Genomic DNA, 27,997 nt, shown 5'->3' with positions numbered 1-27,997 from the left:
CTGAACGCACTTCACGAGTTTGGGGCTGCAATGAGCAAAGTTAAGATTTCTGGGTTCATCAGCCTCCTGAAGGTAAAGGAGCCAGGGGGTTCTCTCAAACTTCCTCTCCCTCTAAAGCAGGGGCAGCAGCTCTGGGGTAGTGTCTCCTCTGGTCAGCTAGCATTGTCCCCCAGTGTATGCGTTCTACGTGATGCCTGCAGTTAAGCAGAGAGAAGCACAATCTGGAGCTGGGGTTCTCGCAAATGATTTTATCATCTGATGTCTCATGGCTTGAGCGCCCCTCCCATGCACAATGTGTGGGAACTACCTCAGTGGCTTGCATGGAAAAGCATTTAAGGTCTTTTTAGCATTTTTTTTAATCCCAGTTAGTAGCTGGAAATGAGGAGGTGTTGCAAGCAACATGTGGCCAAGCAACCTGCTTTAAGTAGACCACCATCCATTGTCTATGGATGACAATTATGGAACATCTGATTTAGAGCAGTGGTTCTCAACCTGTCCAGATTAGTGTACCGCTTTCAGGAGTCTGATTTGTCTTGTGTATCCCAAATTTCACCTCACTTAAAAACTACTTGCTTACAAAATCAGGCATAAAATTATTAAAAAGTATCATAGCACATTATTACTGAAAATAGCTTATTTTCTCATTTTGACCATGTAATTATAAAATAAATCAACTGAAATATAAATATTGTACTTGCATTCTTTGTAGTCTGCTGTAAAACTAGGCAAATATCTAGATGAGTTGATAAACCCCTTGGAAGACCTCTGCAGACCCTCAGGGATACACAAATAGCCCTGGATGAAAACCACTGATCTAGAGGCTAGAGTAGGAGACTAGGCCTCTGGGCTTCCACTGCTGGCTCTGCCATTTACTCACTGTGCAGCCTTAGGCAAGGCGTGTAGCACCTGATCTTGTCCCCACCAGTGTCAATGACTAAGCTCCCGTGTACTTCACTCCTGTAGGTTCAGCATTTTAGGCTCTCTGTGTCAGAGTTACCTAGTGGGAATGATGGAGATACTAATCTCTCCACACCTCACAGTTATTATATTGCTTAAATACTTTTTGCAAGTGGTTTGAGATCTTTGGCTGAAAAGAGCTTTGCAAGTGCAAGCTGCTATTCCTGCTGTGGGGAATTCCTTGGTCAGCAGCAGATCAGAATTCCAAAGCAAGAGGAATCAGAAGAAATTTCTGATTGTCTAGGGCTACCACCGGTGGAAAAGAGGCAAGACTCTCAGCACCTTGATGCTGGCCTACAGCAGCGTGGCCGTCCATGCTCCAAAAGACCAGCTTCTCTCCCGAGTAGAGGCAGACATCACAGGGAGCATCCTTCTCCATTACAGAAGCAGTTGTCAGGTTAGAGCTTTTGTGGATAGAGCGTGAGCTGTCACATGTTGTATCATTTTTGTTGCTCTTTTTTGTATTTTCTCTAGTTTTCTATATTCTTCTGAAATTCTGTAGACCCCAGCTACACAGTAATTCAGATGCAGTGACACTCAGGCTATTCAGAATAACACTCTAACTCCCCTAATATGGATGTGTATCTAGCTCTATCTTTTACTACCCAAGAGAGACTAGTGCTAGCCTGTATTTAGCTGATTTGCTGTCACACTGTTTCTTGGACTCACTACTTCCCTTACCTCTTATCTGTCTTCTTGTTTGTCTGTGTGCTCCTTTATTTCTGTTCCCCAGGTGTCTGACTGCTGGTCCTGACTCTCATCTCAGTGCAACCTCTCCACGAGACTTTGCCATTCAGTTCTGCCTTGTCTAACTGAGACTCTCACTTAGGCATTGCCAAAAACAGTTGAACCAAACTGAGATCTTCCAGTTGTTCACAAATGCAAATATTACGGAGGATGGCCCCTGATACCGACCTCTGCGGAATATCCCCTCTGGATACATTTCCTGCCTTTTGAAAGATTTAACAATAGTGATTTCTCTCTGCTCCATATTCACCAGCTAGGACGTTTTGAGGTTGTGTGTTATGTGGGACTATCTACATTGCTAATAGCTGTTTTGCATTTTGTTTTTCAGATGATGTGTCATAACATTTTTTCCCAGATGTGGACTTTAGCGTCCAAAATATGGGTGCTAGCATGAAAACCTCCCAGCTTAGGTACCAGCTTGGACCTGGTATCGCTGCCACCAGCGAAGAATTATACAGTGCCTAGCTCACTGTGGTCTCCCGAAAACCTTCCCTGGGGGACCCCAAGACTCAGATTCCTTGAGTCTCACAACAAAGGGGAATAAACCATTTCCCTTCCCCCTCCTCCCCTCCAGGTGTTCCCTTCCTGGGTTCCTGGAGAGATATACAGAAGCAAGCTCCGTGAATCTAAACAAAGGGATTCTACCCTCCCTGTTTCCAGTCCTGGAAACACAAGTACTGAGAGAGCTAATCTCTCTTCCCCCCTCACCCAGAGTGTATGCAAAGTCAGGCTTAGTAAATCTAACACAGAGAGATTTTCCCCCTGACTTCTTCCTCCCACCAATTCCCTGGTGAGCTGCAGACTCAATTCCCTGGAGTCCCCACTAAAGAAAAACTCCAACAGGTCTTAAAAAGAAAGCTTTATATAAAAAGAATGAAAAAAGGACATAAAATGGTCTCTGTAATAAGATGACAATATACAGGGTCAATTGCTTAAAGGAAAAAAATGAATAAATGACCTTATCCAAAAAGAATACAATTTAAAACATTCCAGCAACTACACACATGTAAATACAAAAGCAAAACAATATAAACCTATTGTCTTACTATCCTTGTACTTACAGCTTGTAATTAGAAAATTAGAAAGCCTGGAGATAGAAAAATCACTCTCAGAGCTGAGAGGGTAAGACCCAAGACAAAGACAAAGAACTCACACCCCAAAACTTCCCTCCAGCCAGATCTGAAAAGTCTTGTTTCCTGATTGGTCCTCTGGTCAGGTGTTTGGTTCCCTGTGTTAACCCTTTACAGGTAAAAGAACATTAACCCTTAGCTATCTGTTTATGACAGATGGGCATCACTGTTGCAAACAAGGTACATTCTAAATAATCTGCCCTCATCTTTTGCATTTTCTGTACACAAGTTGCTTGTTTAAATTGCATAGAGCTTGGTTTCCTTGCTACATCAAGCAGAAGTCCTGGCTGCTCTGGTGTAAATGGACCTGGATTTTTTTATCTGAACCTGGGTTTTCTCTTCTTCTGAGGTGGATGCAGAGCCAGAGTCCTCTACCTTCCGGGGTCTGCGGGCACCTCTCTCCTTCCCTGAGGCTAGATTTAATTCCTGATCTTTATCTTCTGGACTGTGGTTCTTCTCTCAGGTTCTCATCCACATCCTCTTGTTTCTCCTTCTGGATTATGTAGGACATGTACCTAAAATTAACCTTCATCCACAATGTCATGGAGATTAGCTGTGCCATCTTGGAGACCAGAGACTCCCAGGAGTTTGAATTCTCTTACAAACTGGAGCTCCTTGGCTACATGCTGGTGAGTGATTAGGCGTTTGTTGTAATGTAATAAGACTGGTTTTCCAGGGGGATGTTATTTTATCCATTGGCTGTGATTGTACTACTGCAGTCTCATGGGCTACCTGCATGGCACCCAGGATGCGGGATCCACTCTGAGCTTGGCAGGGATGCTGACATCTTGTGGGCTGTAACTGGAAGGAACGGCTTGTGTCTTGTGAGTTCTCTTTCTGTCCTCTGTATAGCCTGAAAATGGCCCTACGGTTCATTTCTGAGGCAGAGAGCCTGCTGAGCACAGTGTCTGTTTATTCCAAGTCTGGCAGATGGCCCTGTTTTGGGGGGTGAGAGGACGGCCTCTCTGCCTTTCAAATCCATTTCCCATTTTTGATGTCCCTATTCATGCATTTCAGGACTTCATTAAAAAAGAACCACTGGATTCCCTGGCATCTCCAGTTCGCTACAAGGCAATTCTTGCCATTGGACATCTGAGGTAGGCTATTTTCTGCCACATTTCCTGGCACTGTGATGCCTTCTTATTTGTTAATTGATGAGTGTCAGGTTGGGAGCAGTCTAATGCCTGCAGGGTTTGGCTCAGCAGGGCCACCCGGGGGAAGCAAGTGAGGCAATTTGCCCCAGGCCCCGCAGGAGCCCCCATGAGAGTTTTTCAGGGCCCCTGGAGCGGGGTCCTTTACTCCGAGGGCCCTGGAAAACTCTCACGGGGCTCAGGCTCCTGGAGTTTCTGCAGCTCCAGGTCTTCGGCGGCAATCCGGCGGCGGGGGGTCATTCCACCCTAGGACCCACCGCCGAAGTGCTGGGTCTTCAGTGGCAATTCCCCGTCGTCGAAGACCCCAGGCCCCCTGAATCCTCTGGGTGGCCCTATGGCTCAAATGCTGCTCACCAGCAGGACTTCAGTTCTCAAGGATTTGAATGTGTCCATTCAGAGGCTTGTGCTCGAAAGACACGAGATTGGAGGTTGTGGGGTGTGCAGTACAATGGAGCAGAGTTCAGATGGGGAGGGAAGTGTCTGGCTAAGCTGGCAGGGGGAGGGAAGCTTGTGGGTTTCTCTAAAAAGAGGACTTGAAGTTTTAGCTTTACTTCTAGATGAGCCAATACTTAATAGAAGTGCAAAGTGAAGTGTTGTTTGCACTTGGGGTTCTAGATTGGGACGCTCACTAGTCATTGGACCCAATTCTTTTCCTTGTTGGTGGTACTGAGTCTAATGCATGACTTTTCTCTCTATCTTTCTTCTGACAGCAAACTCAAACCATCTCTGACCTTGGAGGGAAACCGTGAGCTCCTTGATCAGTGCTTCAAAAGTTTATTTCCCCTTCCTCCTTTAGAGATGATGAAAAAGGAAAGCGAGACAGCAAAGGATGCTCTGCTTATAGAAGTACGTGACAACAATTCTCCTCTGGCACCATCCACTGTATTTCTGGCCAGCCGGCGCTGGGTGATGGCAGTGACACATGGCCTCCCTGGCAAGGCATGGTTAGCTTTCCCCGGCCCACACACAGAAATGATCTGTGCTGAGCCTCACTCCTTCTCTTCTGGTTTCAGTCGCTCTACGTGAGGTCCTTGGAAGCCCTTGACAAGCTAATGGAGACTTTGCTGGAGGAAGAACCAACCACCAACTGGTTCCAGGAAATGTTTGAAGTGAGTAGACCATTGAACCGTGGTGGAGATCGTTTCTTGTGTTACAGCAGGGAAGAGTTGGCGATTTAGGGGGTCAAGCTTCAGTTGTGGAGGAATTTTCCACAATGGAGTGAATTTTAGAGAGAAAGCACCAAATTCTTCCCGGGCTAAGCGGGCATGTGCCCCACTGAAATCCATGGAAGCTTTGGCATTTCATGCCAGGGCTGGATTGGGACCAAGTTCTTACAGTGTCATTGACACTACTTGGAGTGGCAAGAAAATCACCCCTGCAGTAGCCAAATCCAAGAGAACCAGCTGAAACTGATCACTTCTTCTAAGAGGAATTCATGAATGTTGAGTTAGGCCCCCTGTATGGAAACTCATTCAGAGGAGACTTCCTGTTCCTCAGACATGGACAGAATATTGTGAAGAGCTGAGGGGTGGGGAGTTTGATGCACCTTCAGTATAAAAATGAAGTTGTAAAAGGAGCTGGGCTAGGGGGACTTCTCTGCTCTTATTCAAATTAATAAAAAGAAATGCTCCTCTCTGTCATTTTGCCATTCAACACGGGAGAAGTTGCCCAGGAAACAGACCACAGCAGCAGACATCAAACAGCATGCAATGTGCTAGACAGCTCCCATCAGACAGTCTACAGCAGACATCACATAGACGGGCCCAGATTCATCTCTCATGTAACTCCTTTGGCTTCAATCACCAGAGGTGAATCTGGCCCCTGGGACTTGTATATATTAGGGGCTCTTCCATTAGTCATGTAATTCCTTTGCTTCATGGAGGTGAGATGCTTTGGAGAGGGATTTTAGTGACTATTAAACCTGTTTAAGAGGAACTTTGGGAGGGATTTTCTGGTACTAACTCTGTCCGTTCCCCTGCTCTACCAACAGCTCCTAGCGACATGGTTCAGTTCAGGGAAGGAGTGGGAGAGGGAAAGGGCCTTTCAGGCCAGCACCCGGCTGCTGACTGCCTATCAAGAGACCGTTCATAGCACAGTGAGTATAGCCGTACTCTTCCTTGAGCTGACTTCTCTGCTTCTATCAGATCTGACACTCAATGCAAATACATGAAAAACTCTTCCAGGGCAGCAGCTGGGATTTCAAGGTGACTAAGATCCCTCTGCTTCCATAAGAGAGAAGTTTACACAGCAACGCTGTGACCACACTGCGGGCAGACTGCAAGAGTTAGAGGGCAGACAATCTCCCAAACTGATGGCTTATTCTGTAATTGGATTCACCAAGTCAACAAGCAAAGAGCTTCCACCCTAGTTAAAAAGATGCCAAACGCATTTCCCTTTTGGCATTCCAGATCTTGGCTCCCATCTAAACATCCATGTCTTGGAAGAGAGGGGAGGGATAGCTCAGTGGTTTGAGCATTGGCCTGCTAAACCCCAGGTTGTGAGCTCAATCCTTGCGTGGGCCCCTTAGGGAACTGGGGTAAAAATCTGTGTGAGGATTGGTTCTGCTCTGAGCATGGGGTTGGACTAGATCCTTCCTGAGGTCCTTTCCAACCCTGATATTCTATGTGTAATATAATGAGGGGTTACTGAAAACCTGATTCACCATATGTGGGGTTCACTAATTATAAAGGCCCAGATGTTTATCCCCAGGTCAGGTCTTTCCCAAATATCATACTGTCAGCCAATCCTTAATAACTAAATCTAAGACTTATTGTTAAAAGAAAGAAGAGAGTTACAAATGGTTAAAAGATCACTATCCAGACAGTGACTTTCAATGGTCATAGTTCAGGATCACAACGGGGATGGAATAAACTGCTGGTTTATAAAAGTCTCTCTGGAATTATCCCAGCAGATCAGGATCCAAAGGCAGCATAGATGTAAAGTCTGTCAGTTTTTCCAGGTTATTCTAAATGATTATTTGGAAGATCTGTGTGCTAAGGCTCACACTTACCATGTTCAAAGTTTAAGCAGACTAGAGATGATAGGATCAGGCCCCAGCCTTCCCTTTTATAGCTATTCTAGCAGGCTGACAAGCCTACCTCATAGAAATTGTCACAGAAGGACCTTCCTCCAATGCAGATGGCCTGTTGTACTTTGTTTTGAAGATAATCTTCTATTTCCTGTGCATATCCAGTAATCTAGTTACATTCATTCACATAAGGTAATTAGCCGTTCTTCCATTATAACACAGATAGTTAAGCTGAAGATAATGTAGAAATGATTGTTTTCCTGAAGTGTCTTACATCTTTGATTTTAAGGTTAACTGAACACTTTGCATACATAATTAAGGCAATTAAGCCTTGAAAGGGAATTAGCATCTACAAGCTAATTTGGTTACATTGTGAAGCTTCTAACCAGGTATAGATAACCACAGACAAATACATTTCGCATCTATTGTTCATTTTTGAATGAGTTGATGATTGCTAGTCATTAGACTAGCATCTCTTTGATGTATTAACATCTCTTTGAAATTCACATGCAAGTGAACTGTCTTGATACAGTAAAAGTGCCTTTTGTTAAGTTATTATGGGTCATACACAGGTTAACTGGTCTGCCAGTGTCACAAATGCATTCTTGGTTCTTATGCTCCCAGGATGCTAAAGCTGAATTTCTATGTAATCAGCTAAGAACATAAAACATAAGAGTGGCTATCCTGGAACCCCTAGAAGAATGGTGCATCTAGCCCAGTATCCTGTCTTCTAACAGTGGTGGGTGCCAGATGCTTCAGAGAGAATGAACAGAACAAGGCAATTGCCAAGTGAACCATCCCCTGTTGGACAGTCCCAGCCCCAGCTTCTGGCAGTCAGAGGTTTAGAGACACTCAGATCATGGGGTTGCATCCCTGACCATATTAGCTAATAGCCAGTGATGGACCTGTCCTCCGTGAACTCATCTAATTCTTTTTGGAACCCTGTTATACTTTTGACCTTCACAACATCTCCCTGGCAATGAGTTCCACAGATTGACTGACTGCATTGTGTGAAGAAATGTTTCCTTTGTTTGTTTTAAACCTGCTTCCTATTAATTTCATTGAGTGACCCCTTATTCCTGAGTTATGTGAAGGGCTAAATAACACTTCCTGATTGACTTTCTCTACACCAATCATGATTTTATAGGCTTTGATCATATTCCCTCTTAGTCATCTCTTTTCCTAGCTGAAAAGTGCCTGTCTTTTTAACCTCTTCTTGTATGAGAAGCTGTCCCATACGCCTAATAATTTTTGTTGCTTTTCTTTGTACTTCTTCCAATTCTAATATATCTTTTTTGAGATGAGATGAGCAAAACTGCACGCAGTATTCAAGGTGTGGGGGTACTGTAGATTTATATAGTGGCGTAATGATATTTACTGTCTTATTGTCGATCCCCTTCCTAATGGTTCCTAACATGTTGTTAGCATTTTTGACGGCATGTGGAGCAGATGCTTGCAGAGAACTGTAAACAATGACTCTGAGGTCTCTTTCTTGAGTGATAACAGCTAATTTAAACCCCATCTGTTTGCATGTACAATTGGGATTATATTTTCCAATGTGCGTTATCCAGTTCAGTACAGGAATCAGAGGCACACTGTTACCAGATGTGCCCGTTACTTTGGGTAGGCTCATTAATTAGGGTTACTCTTCTGTGAGGAAGGGGGCGGAGTGGTTCTGTAATTCTATTAATATGCTGTTTATGTCATTTGCGTGTTCATATGGAGCTCTGTTCCTTCCTTCTACAAGTCCTCTCCCAATGGAGATACCCTGCAGGACCCAGGTTCCCCAGAGCTAATAACTAGAACTAGACGAACATGTGTACACACACAAACACACACTAGCAGAGCAAGTCAATCAGCACTCCCCAGCTGATCCCCTTATATGTCCCTGTATTCAGTGGGCTAGGTTAAGCAGCACTTTCAGCTGCGCCCCCCCCCCCCGCCCCTTATGTGCCCCAGGTTTAACACGTTCCTATCATACTTTCACATTACAATTGTATGGATAATAATCCACTTGATGAGCAAACTCCACAGTATTTTGGGGCACTACAGGGATCTTTAGCTTAGGTACAAAAAGTGTTGCTGCAGAGTAAGTGGGGGAAGCTAAAAAACCAAAGGAGTAAAGTTCAGAGAGAGAGAGAGAGAGAGAGAGAAGCAACCAGCTGAACTATAAAAGTTATTTCTTGAATCATAGTGATAACTACACCAGGAGGCCTAAACAAACATAACAGTTACATTTTAAAGGTTAATACCTGAGGTAGAAAAGAAAACAGAGAGAGAGAGATGGATCTCAGCCACTCCATGAGGCTTGAACTGGTCAGGATTTCCAGGTGATGGTGGTAGCTCAGACTCCTGAGTGCTGGAGATGGGCAGAGCCCCCAGCACGATCAGTCAGGAGATGGAATCCCAGTGGAACTGATGCAGAGTTTGGGTCTATACATCAGAACCTTACTTGGGCATAGGTCGAGGGTTTTGTAGAGAAAATACAGTGGTTCAAGGGAGAACACTAGATTTGTTTATGGGTAAACTGATGGCTCAAGGGTTTTCTTTAGGTTAGACAATAGGAGCTAATCACTCTTGGCTATGGGTGTTGTTTTCTTCTGAGGAGCTCACAAGGCAACTAGGATGCTTCAGTGTTTTGGGATATTAGTCAAAGATTTATTACTAGAATTGCTCTGATAATTGCTGAGCTGGGTGTGTGCAGGTGTAGGTTCATTAACATCTGGAGCAGGGATTCCCGTGTTTCAATGCGTTCCTGCTTTTCTGGTCCCAGAGTTCAGTGCGGTTCTCTGTTCTTCTTCTTTATGCTAATCCCTATTCCATCTTTCATGCAACTGAGGCTAGGGGAGTTGTCTCTGTTCTTCCTTCTGTATGCAAATGGAAATGTCTTAATCTTGTCAGCCTTGTCAGGAGGGGTCTAGGTGTGTCTCCCCAAACCCTTCATTGTTCTCTGCAAGCCTTTTCTCTGATCGGTTTGGGTTCAAACAGATGGGGGTTGAGGGTGTCCTTCATGAGTCACACTAGCTAGATCTGTGCCCTGGTTCCCCAGAAACACAGAGCTGACGGGTATCAACGATAAAGATGGCAAGTGAAGTCTAGAACAACTGGAGAATATTCATTCTTCCTTCTTCTTTAATTAGACTCAGGAAACTTTTAATCAGTTTGGATCTCTGATTGGACGAATAGCACCATACAGCTGTGATTCACTGGCCACGTCCCGTCAGTGGGTGGTTGACTGTATCTGCTGCCTTCTCAGTATGCAAGGTGAGGAGACTATTAGCAGGTATAAGTAATTCTTCACTGTAAGCAGGTATAAGTAATTCTTCACCTTCTTTCACTGTTGTCATGTCCATTTTTCTGCCTGTCTAGTTCCTTCTGTCCTGTCTGTTGGCACTTAGATAATAGAGTGGTTGGCATCTTGTAAATACCTCATTAGAAGAGATAATTATGATGTGTAAAGAGCCTAGCACACTTCTGGGAACTGTTCAAATAATAAATGGTCTGTACCAGGTAGATAACTGCTCAATTCCTTTGGGCTTGTCTACACAGGGACACTAAGGAAAGTTAATCCAAATGAACTATAGGTGTAAATTTAAAGTGGCATTAAACACACGTGTGGATGCTCTGATACTGAATTAATTATAGTGAATTATAAGAATAAAACTAACCTGAAATAAGGCCCCTTTAATTCTAAATAAATATGTCCCCAAAGGTGTTTAATGAAGTTTAACGAATGCATTTTGAAAATGCTTTCTTGACTATCTTCATATAGACAAGCCCTTGGTACTAAACATTTTCATTCTCTTTACCCTGCCACTGGCTGTATTGGAGGGGTTTCCTGGAATAATTCTTTAAACAAAAAGTTCTTCTAGCAGCCCTCTGTCATGAACAGTCAAAGCTATTAGAGTAAGTGTAGGCCATTTTCCCCTTTGTGAAAGAGTAGGACAGGGGTAGGCAACCTATGGCACGAGTGCCGAAGGTGGCACGTGAGCTGATTTTCAGTGGCACCCACACTGCCCAGGTCCTGGCCACCAGTCCGGGGGGCTCTGCATTTTAATTTAATTTTAAATGAAGCTTCTGAAACATTTTAAAAGCTTTATTTACTTTACATATAACAATAGTTTAGTTACATATTATAGACTTCTAGAAAGAGATCTTCTCAAAACGTTCAAATGTATTACTGGCAAGCGAAATCTTAAATTGGAGTGAATAAATGGAAGACTCGGCACAGCACTTCTGAAAGGTTGCTGACCCCTGGAGTAGGATATTCTTTTCACCTAATGGGATAGAGCTTGGTTATCATTTAAGGGCATTTCCAATTAGAGTCACCAGACAGCAGTCTTCAGTCTTCATTCTGTCACCTTGCGGGTTTGCCTTAGCCTATATTTGTGTGCATGCCTCTCTTGACTTCATTTGATAGGTTGTAAAAAGATGCAGTGTATCTAAGAGAATACAGATTGGAAACTTACCTCCTGCATATCCAGTACAGTGTTGTGCTAACTGTGGAACAGCGGCTTTCCCTCAAACCTGATATCATTAGTGTAGAATACAAAAATGTAGTACATAGACTATAGAGAGAATTTGAATCCCAGACGGATTTGAATCGGGACGGGGTGGGGGATCATAGGAGCCTATATAAGAAAAAGACCCCAAAATTGGGACTGTCCCTATAAAATCGGGACATCTGGTCACCCAATTTCCAATTATTATGAATCAATCCTAAAAAACAGTGTTGGTGATTCAGAAACAGAATAAGGGACTCCAAACTTTTAAATGTACAACATGGAAATCCCAGCATTGTTTAGAAGTGACGGATGAGCCTGGGTTTCCTGCCAAAGTTTTTGTCCATCCCCATCTCTTTTACAATTAGAGTTTGCTGGAGGGATTCACCTCTACATTGGAACCTCACACCTACCTGCATGAGTTGTACTTGAATATGAGATTAGATTTAAATACTGAGAGCAGAGATGCTACTGAAACCAGACACACCCAGAAAGCTGCTCCAAGCAGAATATGGTGCTTGTTCAATCCCGTATCAGTCACAGTAACATACCACTACTGTGAACTTTCAGACATTTAGGATGTAATCTCGACTCCGTTGTAGTCAACAGGAATTTTGCCATTGACTTTGATGGGGCCAAGATTTTACACTGTGCTAATAAGAGCATAGCACATGGATCCTTCTGTATGAATGTCCATGCAGTAGAGGTTCCGTTTCATTAATCATTCCAGTACTTTTTCTCCTTTTCTCCACTTCAGGCCAGCCCATGAACCTGGGGTCAGCGGAGGAGGAGCTGAGCTGTCTCTGTGAAGAACTAACAACAGCTCCAGACCCTGAGGCTCTGTTTCAGGCATCTTCCAAAATGGCCAGGGTAACTGACTCCAAAAACTTGTGCAGATGTTCTAGTGACCAGGCACTGTTCATTTTACATTTACGCTTTCATGATGCCTTTCTGTACTTGGAGCAAGCTGTGGGCGTGGGGCATTCGTTGCCTGTAACCAGCGAGATGCTTTTCGCAGATGTGTGCTATGAATGCCATGTGAAAACCAGACTCCACTGAATGTTGCATGTGCATGAAAATGCGCATGCAGATGCACACACATGTACCTATCCAGCCATCCATGAGAAAAAACTGTGTTAGTGAAACATCAAGCTGAGAAACCACCCAGTCTTCATCTGTCACCTTGCGGGTTTGCCTTAGCCTATATTTGTGTGCATGCCTCTCTTGACTTCATTTGATAGGTTGTAAAAAGATGCAGTGTATCTAAGAGAATACAGATTGGAAACTTACCTCCTGCATATCCAGTACAGTGTTGTGCTAACTGTGCAACAGCGGCTTTCCCTCAAACCTGATATCATTAGTGTAGAATACAAAAATGTAGTATATAGACTATAGAGAGAATTTGAATCCCAGATGGTTAGCTGGACATAAGACTAATTAACAATATGCTGATTCATAGATCTTTTTCCATGGAGATATTAGGCTTCCATTTTTAAAGTGCTGGAGCCAAACATCATAGCAGTCTCTCCTGCTTTTGCTTTGTTCCCAGGCTGTTAGTGAGTACTTCCCTTCCGAACAGGCTGCAGACTTTATTGAGACCACAATGGATAGTATGCTGTCTGCTAACCCCACCTGTGCCACGGCAGCTGGGCTATGGATGAAGATCATCCTAAAGGAATGTGGAGATGCCATGCTGGACCAGGTAAAATGGGAAACTGGAGAGGTTTTCTGCTTAAATTGTAGGCTTTTAGATCTTTGCCCTCATGTATAAGGAACAAAAATCTTGCTGTTTCTCCCCCTCGGACACAGAATCGATTCCATCTCTGCTCCTACCCTAAGATAGGCAATGGCAGAATCAATAGCAGTAGACAGAGAATCCAAGGGAAAAGAAAGGTGGTTGGTTATTTATTTGTCTAGCTTGTTGCCACAGTATTCAGCCAAGAAAGGCTTGAAAAAACAGACTCTGGGGAAAAGACAAGACGACAGAATGACTGGCACTTGGAGGCATCTAGTTTTTAGGAGGCCTATGGCTAAGGGCTACCTGGATAAAAATAGCCCTGTAGTCATTCCCAGTGAGTCTGGAGCCTGGGCTCTGAGACCCACCCTCTTGGCAGGTTTCAGAACCTGGGCTCCAGCCCGAGCACGAACAGCTACACTTTTACACTGCTGTGGGATGTTTGTTTTTTTTTCTGTGTAGACGTACCCTTTAAGAATAGAAGGAGGGAGGGGAAAAACTAGAGTGTCTTTGGGATCCACTATTTATACGCTTTATTCTGGAGCCCAGTGCTTTAGGGCTAGATGAAAGGAGCACTCCATAAATCTTCTAACAAGGCTGGTGAAAGGCCTCAGGACAGGGAACCCTCACAGCAGAACTGCCACATTTGCACAGTGTTTTGAAGATGTGAAGGGCTAGGAATGAATATGAGAGGTCATCGCCTGTTCATAATCCCAGGCATTTGCACACTGTGTTTAAAGCACTTTCATATTTTGTGCTTGTGGTTGTTTATGAACTCTGCATCCTTCGAGGCAAATGCTAGATTTGGCTGCTTAAATCACACCTGCAAAATCTGGGCAAGCAAAGCCTTCTCTTGTGCATGCAAACTGGTTTATTTAATGCATAGCTGGGCACCACCCCATTAACTTACCTGGTATGTATATGTGTGTGTCCTCAGTTTTAATCTTTACAGCCAAGTGTGGGCAATTGTTGTGGGTTAAAGTTACGCAGACATAGTTTTTTGAGGAATTTCAAAAAAAGCAGCAAATGGCTAAATAAAGTTTTTGATTCTGTAGACTGAATAGAGAGAGAGAATAAGGGACATTTCTTTCTGGTTTTGTTCCTTCCAGGTGCCAGCTATCCTGGATATAATATATAGCCACATGTCTAATATCCAGGAGGGCAGCTTGAGGCAGTTCCTGCTGGAGGCAGTGCTCATTCTAGCTCACCAGCACCTAGAGGCAGTGATCTCCAGCCTCCTCAGCAAACGTCTGCCGATGGACAGGTATATACCGCTACCTATTGCATTCATCTTGGTAAAACATGGATCCCACAGCTTTACTGGGAGCTGCAAGGCTTCATTTAAGCAGCAGACAGTTTGGGATAATTCCTGACGGTTAATAGCCTGGGTCTTTCTGCAGGAAGGTCCAAGAGCATGTTACGGTGGGGTGTGGAAAGAAATTAATTGTCATTCTGTTTCCATTAATTCATAACTGCTTTGACATCCTAAAGACCTATCTTTACTGGTATAACTGGAGATAATTTGGTCTTTACTTAAAGATGATGCATTCAGTCTGAGCCACAAAAGTGTCCAGGGGTTACATGTAACTTCTGTTAAATTGCAGTGACACCACTGAGCTGTGGAGATCTCTGGGGGGAGACCCCTTGCTTGCCACTCAAGTCCTACAGGTCCTAATAGAAAAAATAAAGACGTCAACAAGCCAAGAAGGAAGCGTCACCTCAGAGACTGAAACTGACAGGCATTTGGCAGTTGCTGAACCTCTTTCAGTAAGTTAGATGACAGACACGTCTTTCAGGCTTTCCTCTGCCCCGTGACAATCCTGCTGATGGAAAGCTAGAAGTGTGGTAGAATACTGCTGTGTGGGCAGTTCTCCTCTGATGTACTGTTTCCCTGAATCCAGCTCTGCTGTCTGTGGAACAAATACAACAGTTTTAGAGTACGTGGCTGATTTACTTAATAACATCTGGCAATAAGAAAGTCTTTGAACCAGGTTTCTCACAGTGCTTTACAAATATTCCTTAGGACTCACAACATGCCTTGGTAGGTCATACACATTTTTATAGATGTGGGAAAGTGAGCCACGAGTTAAGGGAGTTGCTCGCAGTCCTTCAAGTTACTGGCAGAAGTGAGAATTTAGTAGAGCAGATATCAGAAGGGGAGAGAGGGTGTGATGGTGTTGGGAGGAGATCTCATTCTTTACCATGCTCTCCTTTCAGGCAACATGTGCCATCTTTGAGGTGGTATCAGCACTGCAGTCGAGCAAAGCTGTGCAGGAGCTGCTCCCAGAGTTGTTTCCTGTTCTCCTGCAGCAGGTCAGCCGAACTTTAGGCCAAAAGATGCCTTTGCCAGTGATCAGCAGTCAGGAGTCATTCCAAAAAGACCAACAAGATACTGAAGGCAACCCTTGCCGGTAATTAGAAGGAAGGGAGAGAAACAAAGAGAATTCCAATAGAGTTGTGTGACATTCCCCAGGAGTTCCCAAGGTTATGAGGCACTTTACCATCGCCTGCCCTTAGAGTGAGGAAGTCTTGTCTGTGTCTGCTGTGGATCAGTTCCCTAAAATGACCAGGCTCTGGCAAAACAAGCACTGCCATCCAGGCCTCCTCAAACCCTAGTCTCTTTGTACAGGTTAGTGATAGGCACACGCCAACCCCCGAGTCTTCTGACCATTCCGTATAGTGTCCAGACCTTTTATTCACTGAACACCCACAAAATTACCAGGCCTGCTGTTCCCAATGGAACAGTACGCACCAGTTTATTACTTATACTTTAGACTCTCTACTTTATACTGTATTACTTATACTCTATAGTGCAAAACACACAGCACTTAGATATATTTATAGTGCAAACAAGAACAGAGATGATCAAAGAACAGAGATTCCAGTGATAGTGAATAAGAATGCAAGCAAAAAATGGTTACATGTAAAATGAAATCATAACATGCTCCTAGAGACTAAACTTAACCAACAGATTAACCTCCTGTCTAAAAATGTTTCTCACCCAATGTTCTCAACCAAGCCTGATAGCGACCCCGCTGTCCATCTACTTCCTATGTGAAAGATGCCAGGGTGTCGTCTTTGTCCCCCAAATATACTAGAGCAAACCTTTGATGTGTACCCCAAAATTGGGTCCTCATCCCCTGTCTACTTCCTGTTACTTTTCTTTCTTTGAAGTTCTCACAGTCCTTCTGAACTGATTGTGAATCCTATATGCTTAATTTACATGTAAACAAACAGATAGGAGAAATATTTCTTGCCTGAAAGAAAACCATATTTTCACCTTTCCTGGTGACTAGTCTCTAGACACAGATCATAAGAATGTAATTTTCAATGCGTATACATGGATCTTTACACAGCATCTGTAGATACGTTTTACAATGATATTGGTGACATGGGCTTTTCTTTCAGACTCGTATGGCAATCTTTTAGTTAACTAGAATGTACATACCAGACCCCTCAGCATCCACTCTGTGCCCCTCCCCAGTTAACACTAAGAGATTCCTGTGTCATCAGTTGACTTCAGCTCTGGTGGCCCATTAATGTACATTTCCCACCAACCTCACAACATTATTAGTTTCTATTATTATTGTGTTTCTTTATTCCGAGCCAACAAGGTGCTCACATTACAGACTTCCTGGTTTTATAATGTCTCTGACTTTTCCTAGGAAACCGGGGACTAAACTCTGTTCACGGATGGGCAGCAAGTATAAAATAAACATAAGGAAGTACGACTTCACAAAACACATGGTCAACCTGTGGATCTCATTGCCAAGGAATGTTGTGAAGGTCAAAAGTATAAGTGGGTTAAAAAAAGAATTAGATAACGTTCACGGAGGACTGGTCCATCAATGGCTCTTAGGCAAGATGATCAGGGATGCAACCCCAAGCTCTGGGTGTCCCTAGGCCTCTGACCACCAGAAGCTGAGACTGGACAACGGGGATTGGATCACTTCACGATTGCCCTGTTCTGTTCATTTCTTCTGAAGAAGCTGGCATTGACCACTGTTGGAAGACAGTGTACTGGACTAGATGGACCATTGGACTGACCCAGTAAGGCTGATCTTATGTGGTGGCCACAGTGAATCAGGTTTTCAAGCATGAGTGCCTAAGTTTTGTCCACAAAACTTGAATTTGTTCCCATGGATGGGTACCTAGCTATGTGATCGCTGACGCTGCAGACACAAGTGTATATTCTGCTCATACTGTTGGCCCATGCGCAGGCCAGATTTAGGTACCTATATGTGACGGGTGGTATGCTGTGCCCCAGCCTCTTCCACGAACACAGACTTCTCAGAGTCCCTCCAAAGTGTTCTCGGGATGCCGGCTCCTGAGATCCTGGTGGTCAGGGATCTGCTGACTGTTTGACCCCAATGGATGATCTTAAGTCACCTTTACTCTTGACTTTTGTTTTCTCTCTCCTCCCTCTTGTCTCTCGGGGGACTTCTCCATCCTCACCTTCTCTGTGGCTTGTACTTTCGTGTCTAGGTTCCTCCACCCCCTTTCGTACATTTCCTTTTTACCTGGCCCTGACAGTTTTACTTCCACCCTTCTGGGCCTCCACACATGCCTTGGTGTCCCGGTTACAAAGGGATACCAGTCCATGCCCAGCAGAAGGCAATGGGGCAATCCATCCACTACCCCTACATGCTTGTGCCTAAACTTCCCCTTGATTTCCAGAGTCACCTCTGCCATTGGGCAGAATGTATTGTCCCCATGGACATATTCAGTTTTGGTCCTACCTCCAGGAAGTATCCAGTGGGGTTTCACTAACTCCTGCCTGATCAGCAAACAGGATGAAGCTGTGTCCATTATTCCCTTTGATGGCTCCTCCCTACCCATACCGGTATGGTAGCTACTTGCTTTTTTCTTCCCTGCCCAGGAGTCTTGTCCCAGCCACAAAGCTGTGCAAATTCACAGTCCATTTTAGGACAGTCTCTTTTTAGCTGTCCTTCACGTCCATGTCAGAAGCACACTGCAGGCCGAGCTCCCGCTACAGTTCTTTGAGGCTCCTCCCTCTTCTTCTTGCTACCCTTCCCATCTGGAGACACTCTACTGCTTCTCAAATCTAGTCCCTTAAACCACTGACTCACTCTGGGAATGTCCATCCCTGCAAATTCCTCTGTAACTTTAACTGTGAGGTGCAGATTAACTGGCTGGCGCCACGTAACCCATGCCCAGGTATGCTCAGGGAGACTCTGAAGAAACTTCCAGAATCTCCCCCCTCCCATTTTGGGTATCTGGCCTTACCAGTGAGTGGCCCAGTCTTTCAATTTCTATCCAAATGCACAGGGGGATAATCCCTCAATCCATCTTTCAACTCTCCATTTCTGGCAGTACTTTTCTACGGACAGGCCCCACCTAGTCCAGCATGGCTGCTTTAATCATGTCATAATCTCTTGCTCGCTAATCACTAAGAGCCATATATGTGCTTCCCCAGTTAAATAGGGTGTCAATCGAAGGGCCCACATTGTTCTGTCCCTATGAGTTCTCACTGCTGCTCCTTTAAGAGTAACCAAAACCACATCAGGGTTGTTTGCATGTCCCATTTTACAGAGTCTGATCTCCTGTGCCTGGTTTCCATTTCCTGTCACAGGACTTGCCAGACTTTGGAGGAGTTGTTGCCAGATCTGGGCTTACTCCCATATCAATTCTTGAAGGCGCTTTTGCTGTTAAACCTACCAGGCAAGCAAAGGCTGTTCTTCTGCATGGTGGGATTGTTGGAAGGTCTGTAGGGTATTCTACACCAGCAGTTCTCAACCGGGTTGGTTTTAGGGGATCCGCCAAGCAGGGCTGGCATTAGACTAGTTGGGGCTCAGGGCATAAAGCTGAAGCTCTCAGCCCAGGCAGGCTGGAGCCCTAAGGCCCAGGACCTGCACTAAAGTCCCGAGCCCCTGCACCCTGTGCAGTTAAAATCCAGAGCCAGGAGCCCCAAGCTCTGATGCCTGGCAGGGCCGAGGCCTGGAACTGGGCCATGGAGTATTTATAGCATATTGGGGGTGGGAGGAGGCTCAGAAACAGAAAAGTTGAGAACCCCTGTTCTACACTTCTCTTTGCTGCTTCACCATCCATTTCACTGTTCCCTCCATCACCTGGCCTGCCAAACCTCTACCCCGGCTTCTCCAGCAGGCTCTCCATTTGCATAGATAACAGGGAAATCCCTGATGAGCCCCCTGCTGTGACAGAGAGGGGTGTTGCACCCCCACATCTTCTACAAACCTTGAGACTTTCTTGTTTGTAGACTTCAATGTATAGTCTATTTAATCCCCCTACCAATACATAGCACCTTTATCTCGTATCTCAACTCTCTAAACTCTTCTCCAAAATGGGGGGTAAGGTGTTTCCACTCAGAGACCTTCCACTCAGAGACCTTAGCTCCTTACTTTGTCAGGCTCTCCCAGCTTTTTTCCTTCTGTTTCTCTTAGAGTGACCAGACAGCAGGTGTGAACAATCAGGACAGGGGATTGGGAGTAAGAGGCACCTGTATAAGATAAAGCCCCAAATATCGGGACATCTGGTCACCCAAGTTTCTTTCTCTGTCTGTTCCCCTCAAAGGGCTCCTGCCCATGTCCTTTTACACAGAGTCCCTATTAATGAAATGATTGGTTCCTTGACTCACTAGCCCCAATCTGACCTCATAGTCAGGTACACCTCTGAGCAATTAGGCCTTCTGTGAGGAACTGAATTAGTACTAATGGTCACCAGAATGCTGACTCAAGTGCAAACCCTCAGCGCTCTGTCACATCATGTCTGGAGATATGACCCCAAAATGTCCATTAGTGATCGCCACACTCTATGCCCCCAGTTTTTGGATCCTAATCATGTATCTTTTCCATATCATTGTAGTCTTAGTGCCAATGCTCCATGCAGAAAGGGAAAAATGACTGCAAAATTTTGCCCCTAGCAAAACTAGTTATATGAGATGTATGAGACTGAAACTTACCTCCCGGCATCAAGTCCTTCCAGGGACGCTGGTGTCCAGGATATTGCCAATGGATGAACTGTTGATGAACAGCAAACCTGACAAATAACCGAGGCTTCCTGACTCTGCTCAGGCTGCACCTTCCTACTGATTGCTGCAGTTCTGTGCCTCTCTTTCCCCAGGTTTTCTGTCCAAGCATTTGAATCCATGCTTTTCAAAGTTGGGAATGTGAGACTGATGAGAGAACTCAGGGAGCAGGGAACGTGGATTCTACTTGAAAACCCCCAGACTCACCATGAGGGAGTGTGTCTGCTGGTGAGGTAAGAGATCTAGGAGGCATCATTTTATCCTTGGGAATCAGTAGCAAATAAAGTGGCTGAGGGGGAACCTCCAGTTTACAGCTTTGTGGGGGGTGCCCTGGGTGGAAACACACAGCTCCCACCCATAGATATCAGAGCTGTCTGCTCAGAGCAGCTGAGTTTTTGAAGTGTGCAATCGACCCCATAAGCGGTTTCTTTTGCCTTCCAGAGTTCTGCTAAGATCTGACCTAGTAACACCTGAGATCATCCAGAGCCTCCTCGCCTGGGTGAATTCCCCGACAGAAAACTACCGAGTCACCAGCACAGCTTTCCTTGCCCAGGTAAGACACAAGGCTCTGAAGAGCAGTTTCACCTTTAGACCATTGTCTGTTTGCCTTTCTTTATTTGGGAGTACAGTACAGTTGTACAGTTCAGTTCATAGGAGTAATTGTCATTTTAGATTGTAGAATGGATCCCCTTTTATATGGAAACCTGACAAGGAACTTCATTCTACCTTTCGGAGTCATTCTCTCTCTGATATTTGTATTGCTGTCATTACCTATACTAGCTGCACAACCACAGGGGCTAGCTGAGAGAGATACAGACAGAGTTTGGATTCCTGGACCTCTTCTGCCAAGTCCTAGTGCTGATACTAACCAACAGCTCCTGATTTTGGTTTAGCTCAGCAGATCTTCTGAATGTGAACCTAGTGTCCTAATACTATAAAACAAGCCACATACAAATACATTCACATCTATCGTAGGTTCTCATTACTGTAGTATCTGAGTACCTCAAAACTCATTAATGTATATCTGTATCCCCACATCACTCCTGGGAGGTAGGGAAGCACTCTTATTTCTATTTTACAGGCAGGGAACTGATGCACAGAAGGGCTAAGTGACTTGCCCAAGGTCACCCAGGAAGTCCTTGAGGGAGCAGGAAATTGAAGCTGGGTCTCCTAAGTCCCAGGCTAGTGTGATAACTGCTGGGCCATCGTCCCTTTCCACAGCCTTCCTCTAACATGTGCATCAGACTTCCCACTTATGCTAAGCAACTATCTTAGGGGCTCATCTGGTTCTAAGAAAAATAATCGATCTGTGACTGTGATGGGCTGTACCTGGGCTTTGAGGCTCCTTACAAGAGGCCACGTGGTCCTACTACTCCCTGCCCCAGGAAAAGAGCCACAAATCTGGGTCTGTCTAGAGAGGTCTCATGAAAGCAGCCAATCAGAACCCATCAGGCTCAGCTGAAAGGAGCTGCAGGGCCTTAGCAGGTCAGTTCCTGGCAGGAACTGGAGGGGCAAGAAAGGATGCTGCTCTCTGGTCACAGAAATTCAGGGGATTGCCAGAGTTTGATTCTGGCCGTATTTGCTTAAGTTGGGTTTGCAGGAAGAGAGTCCTTAAGAATTTTAACCTTGAGGTGAGGGTGAAGCTAAAAGTGGCCGGTAGGAAGAATCAACAATGACCTAAAATCAAGCAGTGCCTAACTACTGTTTACAGGGTCCATAGTTTGTACCTCAGAGTTCTGGGCAGGCCCTGGTTCCCCTATCACTTACAGTGGCATAAGGCCCAGGAAGGGGACAATGCTTATGGAGAACTTGAACAAAGGACAGAATTTCAAGGACCCAGAGTTGGGGCTGGAGACCCTAGTGAGGGCAATGGGACTGTTCTTGACTACCCAAGAAGGGGTTCATTTGGCCTTTGGGACTTAGCCAGAGGCCTGAGCCACAGAAGACTCACTGAGGTCGGCTGGCAGGGTGCACCAGGGGTGAGAAAAGGACTGTCAGAGGATCCCTATTATAGTGCCCAAAAGGAAAGCTCCATGTTTTTAAGACATTTCTCATTTGCATGGAATGATAAAGTTACAGTGTGTTATGTGCCAAGTATCAGAGGGGAAGCCATATTAGTCTTTATCTACAAGACTGTGGCTGTAGGAAGACTCCTTGTTGTTTTTAGTGTATTCCATGTCTGCTCAAATTCTATTCCCAATCTTTCTGATCATACTGGGCTAATGGACATGTTGATTTTATTTCAGCTAATGAGTGATCCCATGCTCAGGGAGAAAAAGTTCCTTAAGAGTGTCTTACGCGTCTTGGAAGAAAGGTCACAGGATAGGAACAGCATTGTCCGTCAGATGGCTGTAAGAGGCCTGGGAAATATAGTCGATGGGGCGCCTCAGAAGGTATGAGAGATTACTGAATAGAATGCAACATAACTAGAGAAACCAAGGGAAATAATTGTTCAGAGTTTACAGAGACTGCACACAATGCACTAGGCCAAATTCTGCTCTCTCCCATGCCCTAGTAACCTTTTTGCAGTCAATACAGAGCCAGCTGGCTCCTTTGGTAAGCTGGGCATAAGTAAACAATGTGCACTTTAATATGACCATATGTAAATGTATACATGTAGGAAGAAAAAATGCAGGCCATACTTTCAGGGTGGGAGACGCTATCCCAGGAAGCAATGACGCTGAAAAAAAACTTGAGTCATGGCAGAGAATCAGTTGAACATAAGCTCCCAAAGCCAAGTTGTGGCCAAAAGGGCTGAAATGATCCTTGGAGGCATAAACAGAGGAATCTTGAATTAGAGTAAAGAAGTTATTTTCCCTCTGAATATGGCACTCATGTGAGCACTGCTTGAATACTGTGTCCAGACCAGGTGTCCACAATTCAGGAAGGATGCTGATCAATTAGAGAGGATTCAGAGAAGAGTCACAAGAATTATCAAAGGATTGGAAAGTAGACCTTTAGTGACAGACTCAAGGAGCTCAATCTATTTAGCTTTACGAAGAGAAGGTTAAGAAGTGACTTGAGGACAGTCTATAACTACTCACATGGGGAACAAATTTTGGTAATGGGTTCTTCACATTAGCAAACAAAGGTATAATAAGATTCAATGGGGAAAAACAAAGCTAGACTCATTCAGAATGGGAAGAAGGCATCCATTTTTAATGGTAATTTTAATTAACCATTGGAACAATTTACCAAAGGTAGTGGTGGATTCTCGGTCACTAGCAATTTTAAAATCAAGATTGGATATTTTTTATAAGAGACACTCTAGTTCAAACCGAGACTATTTTGGGGAAGTTCTACGTTATGCAGGAGGTCAGACTGGATAATCACAATGGTCCCTTTTGGCCTTGGAATCTAAGTAACTAGAAATCTAATAATAGGATTACACAGGTGTATTATGGCACCGAGTTTGGCTCATTGTAGCTAGCACCTGGTCTGAAATATAGCTATAGGTCTCTGCGGTGAGAGGGGGTTGATGAAATTCCCACTGCTTCATAACTGTTAAAGAAAACTTTTTAGAATTGTGATCAGCGATAATTGTTCTTTAATGTCATCTGTTTGTCCAGGTGAAAAAGCACAAGAAGTTTCTTCTGGACATACTGATCGGGGCCTTACATGACATTTTCAGTTCTGAAGTCATTGGCGAGAGCATGAATGCACTGGCCAAAGTCCTGAAGCAACTGAAAGAGAAGGACATCGGTTCTTCCTTCAGAGACCTCACCCAACAGATCCGGACCTACTTTGACGATGTATGTGAACAGAACTGTCCAACCCCAGTTCAACCAATCTTGATTAGACTCCATTTACGATGTGTGATGGGAACTCCCTGGGCATTGCTCATGTCATAGTGCAGCGATTTTAGGCCCCAGGGAAGAGAGGTGTTTTGTGGAAGAGGAGAACATTAGGAGGATGGGGATGACATCCCTGCTCCCACAGTCTCACCCTTCTGTTCTTCTTTATTGCCACTGAGAACCTCAAAGAAAGTCTGAATACCAGATTAGGTAGCTAGATAACCATGAAAAGGGGTTTACAGAGTGCAACAGAGAGTTTTGGGCCTGGTCAATACCATTTTTATATGAGAGGGTTGGAACGATAATTCTGTTTAGCAGAGAATTTTGAGATTTCAAATTTTGGTTTTGTTCCTATTTGTGGGAACCCCTCTCCCCAAACTTCAAAACTCCTTGTGAAACAGAATTACTATACTCAGCCTAGCTCTATTGGAAGCCTTGGCCCAGGGCAGTCTGCTCTCAGACTATCCTGGTGCTGGGAACTAGAGGGGCCAGGGAGTTACAAATTTGAGAGCCAGGACTCTGAGGGTCATAGAGTTGGAAGGGACCTTAGGAGGTCATCTAGTCCAACCCCCTGCTCAAAGCAGGACCAATTCCCAGCTTTTTACCACAGTTCTCCAATTGGCCCCCTTAGGGACTGAGCTCACAACCCTGGGTTTAGTAGGCCAATGCTCAAACCACTGAGCTATCTCTCCCCCTGAAGAAGCCTACAATCCTAGTCAGCCTGCTAGATTGGCTGCCAAGGACCTGGATGGGTGCACTGGCAAGACACCAGGCAGGTTTCTAAGGACCCGTGCCTGGCTTCCGGAGGAATTTCGTCAAAATTGAACTGGCTCTAAAATATTTTCATGAATCAGCAAATGTGAACAAATAATTGGTTAATTAAAGTTTTTCCGACTAGCTGTAGTTGGAATCACTCTACTTTAGCGTAGAAGAGATGGCTGTGTGAGGTGTGTGATGGGATTATCCCTTACTTACCAAGTTGTGGGGTTTTCTTGGCTGTAGGAGGATGATGCTCTTCGCTCAGTGGCCTTTGTCCTATTTGGCATCCTGGCTCAGTTGACAAAGAAAAAATGGAAGGCCTATTTCACCGAGCAGGTTCGAAAGAGCTGGGTCACGCTTCTGCTGCACCTGCAAGACCCAAACCCCCAGGTTTCAATGGTAAGACTGACAATGACTTATTTCCTAAGCCAAAGGAATCTTCCTCCCAATGCCAGGGGATCTCTGCTATTCCTGTCTGTTGTGGAGGCCCAAATTCTCCCCTTAGTTCATTGCCCTCTTGCTGAGTCAGTTCCAGCCAGCTTGGTCCATGGCTGCTTCACCAGAATTCAGCATAGGTCATGAGTCTGACTCCTACAGGTCTCTGTTCCTGTCTGTCTCTGCACCCCAGGCCCCTGCCTCCCCAGAATAGAGGAGAGACCACAGCTGTGGCTGGTGAAGCAGCTTTCATCAGTATAACTGTTCCCAAAAGACATGGATGCTACCTCCAGGTTTCAGTGAAAGCTCTCTCCTCTATTAGTCATTCTTGCATGTTTCGGCCAGTTACACCCAGATGAATCCCTTTTTATCCTGGAATAGATGCGCAGTCACGCAGGTGAGTTCCCTTTGATTGAACACAGCACTCGGTAGGGAACAATTCAATGGTGTGACACTCTTTTTCAGAAATGCAGAGCTACATTTCACCTCTGTTTCCCGTTTTTGGGACTGAAGAGACTCCAACATGTGATTAATAAGCACCTTGATGACACAGCCAAGCTGAATCCTACAGAACTCCAGGAGGACATTTGCAGACACCTTGTGAGTGAGCTGTTGAACTGTATGAGATTATTGACTGGAGAGGCTTGTGGTGGTGTAGAGGAGTGTTTTGGGGGCAGATGTGTGATGGACAATGTAAATAACTATAAGGGTGGGATATATGAGGGAGGGTGATGGGAAATGTAAATCTGCCGCAGATTCCCATTTTTCCCACTTCTACCCAGCCACCTGTTCTTTCCCATATTTACCTGTGGTTCGTAAAAGCATATGCTGGCAGTCAAAGGGCACTTCTAGCCAGAGAGAGCTCATGTGTCCCTGATTTCCTCTAGGCCAAAGAGAACTTAGAACTGCTGGAGAACTTATACAAAACCACCCTCTCGTACTTCTACAGCAGCTTGGAAGGGATCCGGGCAGCTGCCGCCAAGTTAGCTGGTGAGAGATGATGCCCAGTGTCCCTTGTGATATTCCCATTGAGGGGGACAGAAAAAATCCCACTGTGCCATTAATGTCTCTGTGCCTCAGCTTCCCACCCATAGATGGAGATGTTAATGTCCCTGCCTCTCCAGGGTGGTGGGAGGAGGAATTCATTAGTTGCTATGAAGTGCTTCGGGATTGTTGCTGGGAAGGCACAGTGCAATCATTTTGCAGTAGTGGCTGGGACACCGTCACGTAGCGCATGGTTACACTTTGAGCTGGGGGTATAATTTCCAGCACCTTGTCAAGGAACCATTAGGTTCCTCCTCTTTGGCCTGTGCCCTCTTCTCCCTAGCACACCCATGTGAGACAGGCAGGCATTGTGGCTCATCTGAGGCTTACCTGTCAGTCACCTTGTGAGATCCCTGCTTAGAACTCACTCATTCCTGGCCCCAGTCCTTTGCTCAGACCACTAGGCCAAGACACTCTCTTAGTATGTCTTCAATAACTGACTGCAGTGGCAAGAGGCGCACAGACTGTTTCAAGCAAATGGGGTTTCTGTAAACAGTCTTTTTTAAAAAATGTCTCTCTCATTCTCTTCAGTGTGGACTCTAACCTGCTCCAGAATCCTCTTGCCCACAGCTCACCCGTAGGCCCATAGTAAGAGACGCCAAAGACCTTGGGGCTGCCAATATCACTTTGCACTCAGCAAGGGAAGGTTTTATTATTGTTGCTGTTATTTATTTTACATTTTGTATTTAGGCATCATCCTGGAACACATAGAAATGCACCTTATGAAATGGCTGTACCGGGGATATCTGCTGATGTGTAAGTAATAAATGCAGCTGAAGTCCTGCTCATTAGTGAGTTGTTATAAAGTGTTATAAAGGAATTTAGCTGACAAGCAGCAGTAACTGATACCACTGGTGCAAAGTTCATCAGCCACACATCAAAGGACAAATTCACTCTTACCCAGTAGAAAGTCAGCTTTAATTTCCCCTGAAGGAGGAAGCTGCAGAAGGTATGATATGAGTCAGTGCATCTCCTGGTTGTTCTGGCAATGCCCCCTCCCCAGCCAGTACTATCCACACTTTGGGTTTTATTGGCGTTCTGTGGACTCCCCAAGTGAGAAGAAGTTGTAGGCACTTTCTGCTACCCCCAATTTCCCACCAGCAATTTTTCTTCCAGTAGGTGCCCTGTATCATGCACAAACCAGCTTGGACCTGGCTTCTGTTAAATTCCAGGCTTAGTTGAGCTCAGGCAGTGGCTCCTGAATAGAGCTGGAAAATAACTTAAAAGTGGAAGCTGTTGAAAAAATGGATCTTCTTCCATTTGCAGCAGAGTGGATGACTTTCTGGTAGAGTCAAGGTCTCCCCACAGTTGGGAGCATGGAAGGAACCAATGGGGGAACCTAAAGCTTTGTATTGGAGAGCTGCTGTAGCGTGGTAGTCAGAGGTAATAAGTCTCCAGCTATTTCAGGCACAGGGGACTATATGAAAAGTGAGGCCTATTCATCTCTCATGTATTTTCCACCCCAATAGAAGGACTGAGCCCAGTTTCACATTTTTCCATGTGATCATTTTGCTCACGTACTTCAAGGTTCTGTGATCACACTTAGCTGTGATTTGACAGTCTGTTCACTAATGTGTTGTCCTCTGTAATTTCAGATCTCCAGGTCCTAGAGAAAGATCCAAGTCCCACTGTCCAGCTGGTGGCAACTGAGATCATAAGTGACATCCGTTCTGGTGGAGTCCTTGAGAAATGAAGCGGAACGGAGACAA

At 44.9% G+C, this 27,997-nt stretch overlaps 2 protein-coding genes across 2 annotated transcripts; both read left to right on the top strand.

The window, feature by feature from the left end:
• On the top strand, positions 1 to 20,379 carry LOC127050921 (maestro heat-like repeat-containing protein family member 2B). The gene is made up of 14 exons (XM_050952625.1): positions 1 to 72; positions 1,202 to 1,354; positions 3,341 to 3,463; positions 3,852 to 3,931; positions 4,696 to 4,831; positions 4,999 to 5,094; positions 5,976 to 6,080; positions 10,154 to 10,277; positions 12,273 to 12,385; positions 13,065 to 13,217; positions 14,360 to 14,514; positions 14,855 to 15,017; positions 15,468 to 15,563; positions 20,352 to 20,379. The coding sequence occupies exons 1-14, from the start codon at positions 31 to 33 to the stop codon at positions 20,370 to 20,372; spliced, it is 1,560 nt and encodes a 519-aa protein (XP_050808582.1). The 5' UTR covers positions 1 to 30; the 3' UTR covers positions 20,373 to 20,379.
• On the top strand, positions 20,377 to 27,996 carry LOC127050939 (protein maestro-like). Its single transcript, XM_050952687.1, has 9 exons — positions 20,377 to 20,489; positions 20,698 to 20,809; positions 22,503 to 22,649; positions 23,826 to 24,008; positions 25,053 to 25,208; positions 25,710 to 25,844; positions 26,132 to 26,234; positions 26,979 to 27,044; positions 27,884 to 27,996. Exons 1-9 carry the CDS (start codon positions 20,377 to 20,379, stop codon positions 27,979 to 27,981), a joined length of 1,113 nt encoding a protein of 370 aa, XP_050808644.1. The 3' UTR covers positions 27,982 to 27,996.
• Position 27,997: the final 1 nt, after the last annotated feature.

The sequence above is a fragment of the Gopherus flavomarginatus genome, chromosome 5 (assembly GCF_025201925.1).
Source record: "Gopherus flavomarginatus isolate rGopFla2 chromosome 5, rGopFla2.mat.asm, whole genome shotgun sequence".
In the NCBI taxonomy this organism is placed as follows: domain Eukaryota; kingdom Metazoa; phylum Chordata; order Testudines; family Testudinidae; genus Gopherus; species Gopherus flavomarginatus.
The sequence above is the reverse complement of the archived record's forward strand: the minus strand, read 5'-3'. Positions and strand labels throughout refer to the sequence as shown.

What these genes read in the sequence shown, in the direction of transcription:
- LOC127050921 (XM_050952625.1), top strand. Translation starts at nt 31, where the DNA reads ATGAGCAAAGTTAAGATTTCTGGGTTCATCAGCCTCCTGAAG. An exon ending in GAGATGCCATGCTGGACCAG is followed by an intron (nt 13,218 to 14,359) that starts GTAAAATGGGAA and finishes TGTTCCTTCCAG; the next exon opens with GTGCCAGCTATCCTGGATAT. An exon ending in AAACGTCTGCCGATGGACAG is followed by an intron (nt 14,515 to 14,854) that starts GTATATACCGCT and finishes GTTAAATTGCAG; the next exon opens with TGACACCACTGAGCTGTGGA.
- LOC127050939 (XM_050952687.1), top strand. Translation starts at nt 20,377, where the DNA reads ATGCTTTTCAAAGTTGGGAATGTGAGACTGATGAGAGAACTCAGGGAG. An exon ending in TCCGGACCTACTTTGACGAT is followed by an intron (nt 24,009 to 25,052) that starts GTATGTGAACAG and finishes TCTTGGCTGTAG; the next exon opens with GAGGATGATGCTCTTCGCTC. An exon ending in AGCTGCCGCCAAGTTAGCTG is followed by an intron (nt 26,235 to 26,978) that starts GTGAGAGATGAT and finishes TTTTGTATTTAG; the next exon opens with GCATCATCCTGGAACACATA.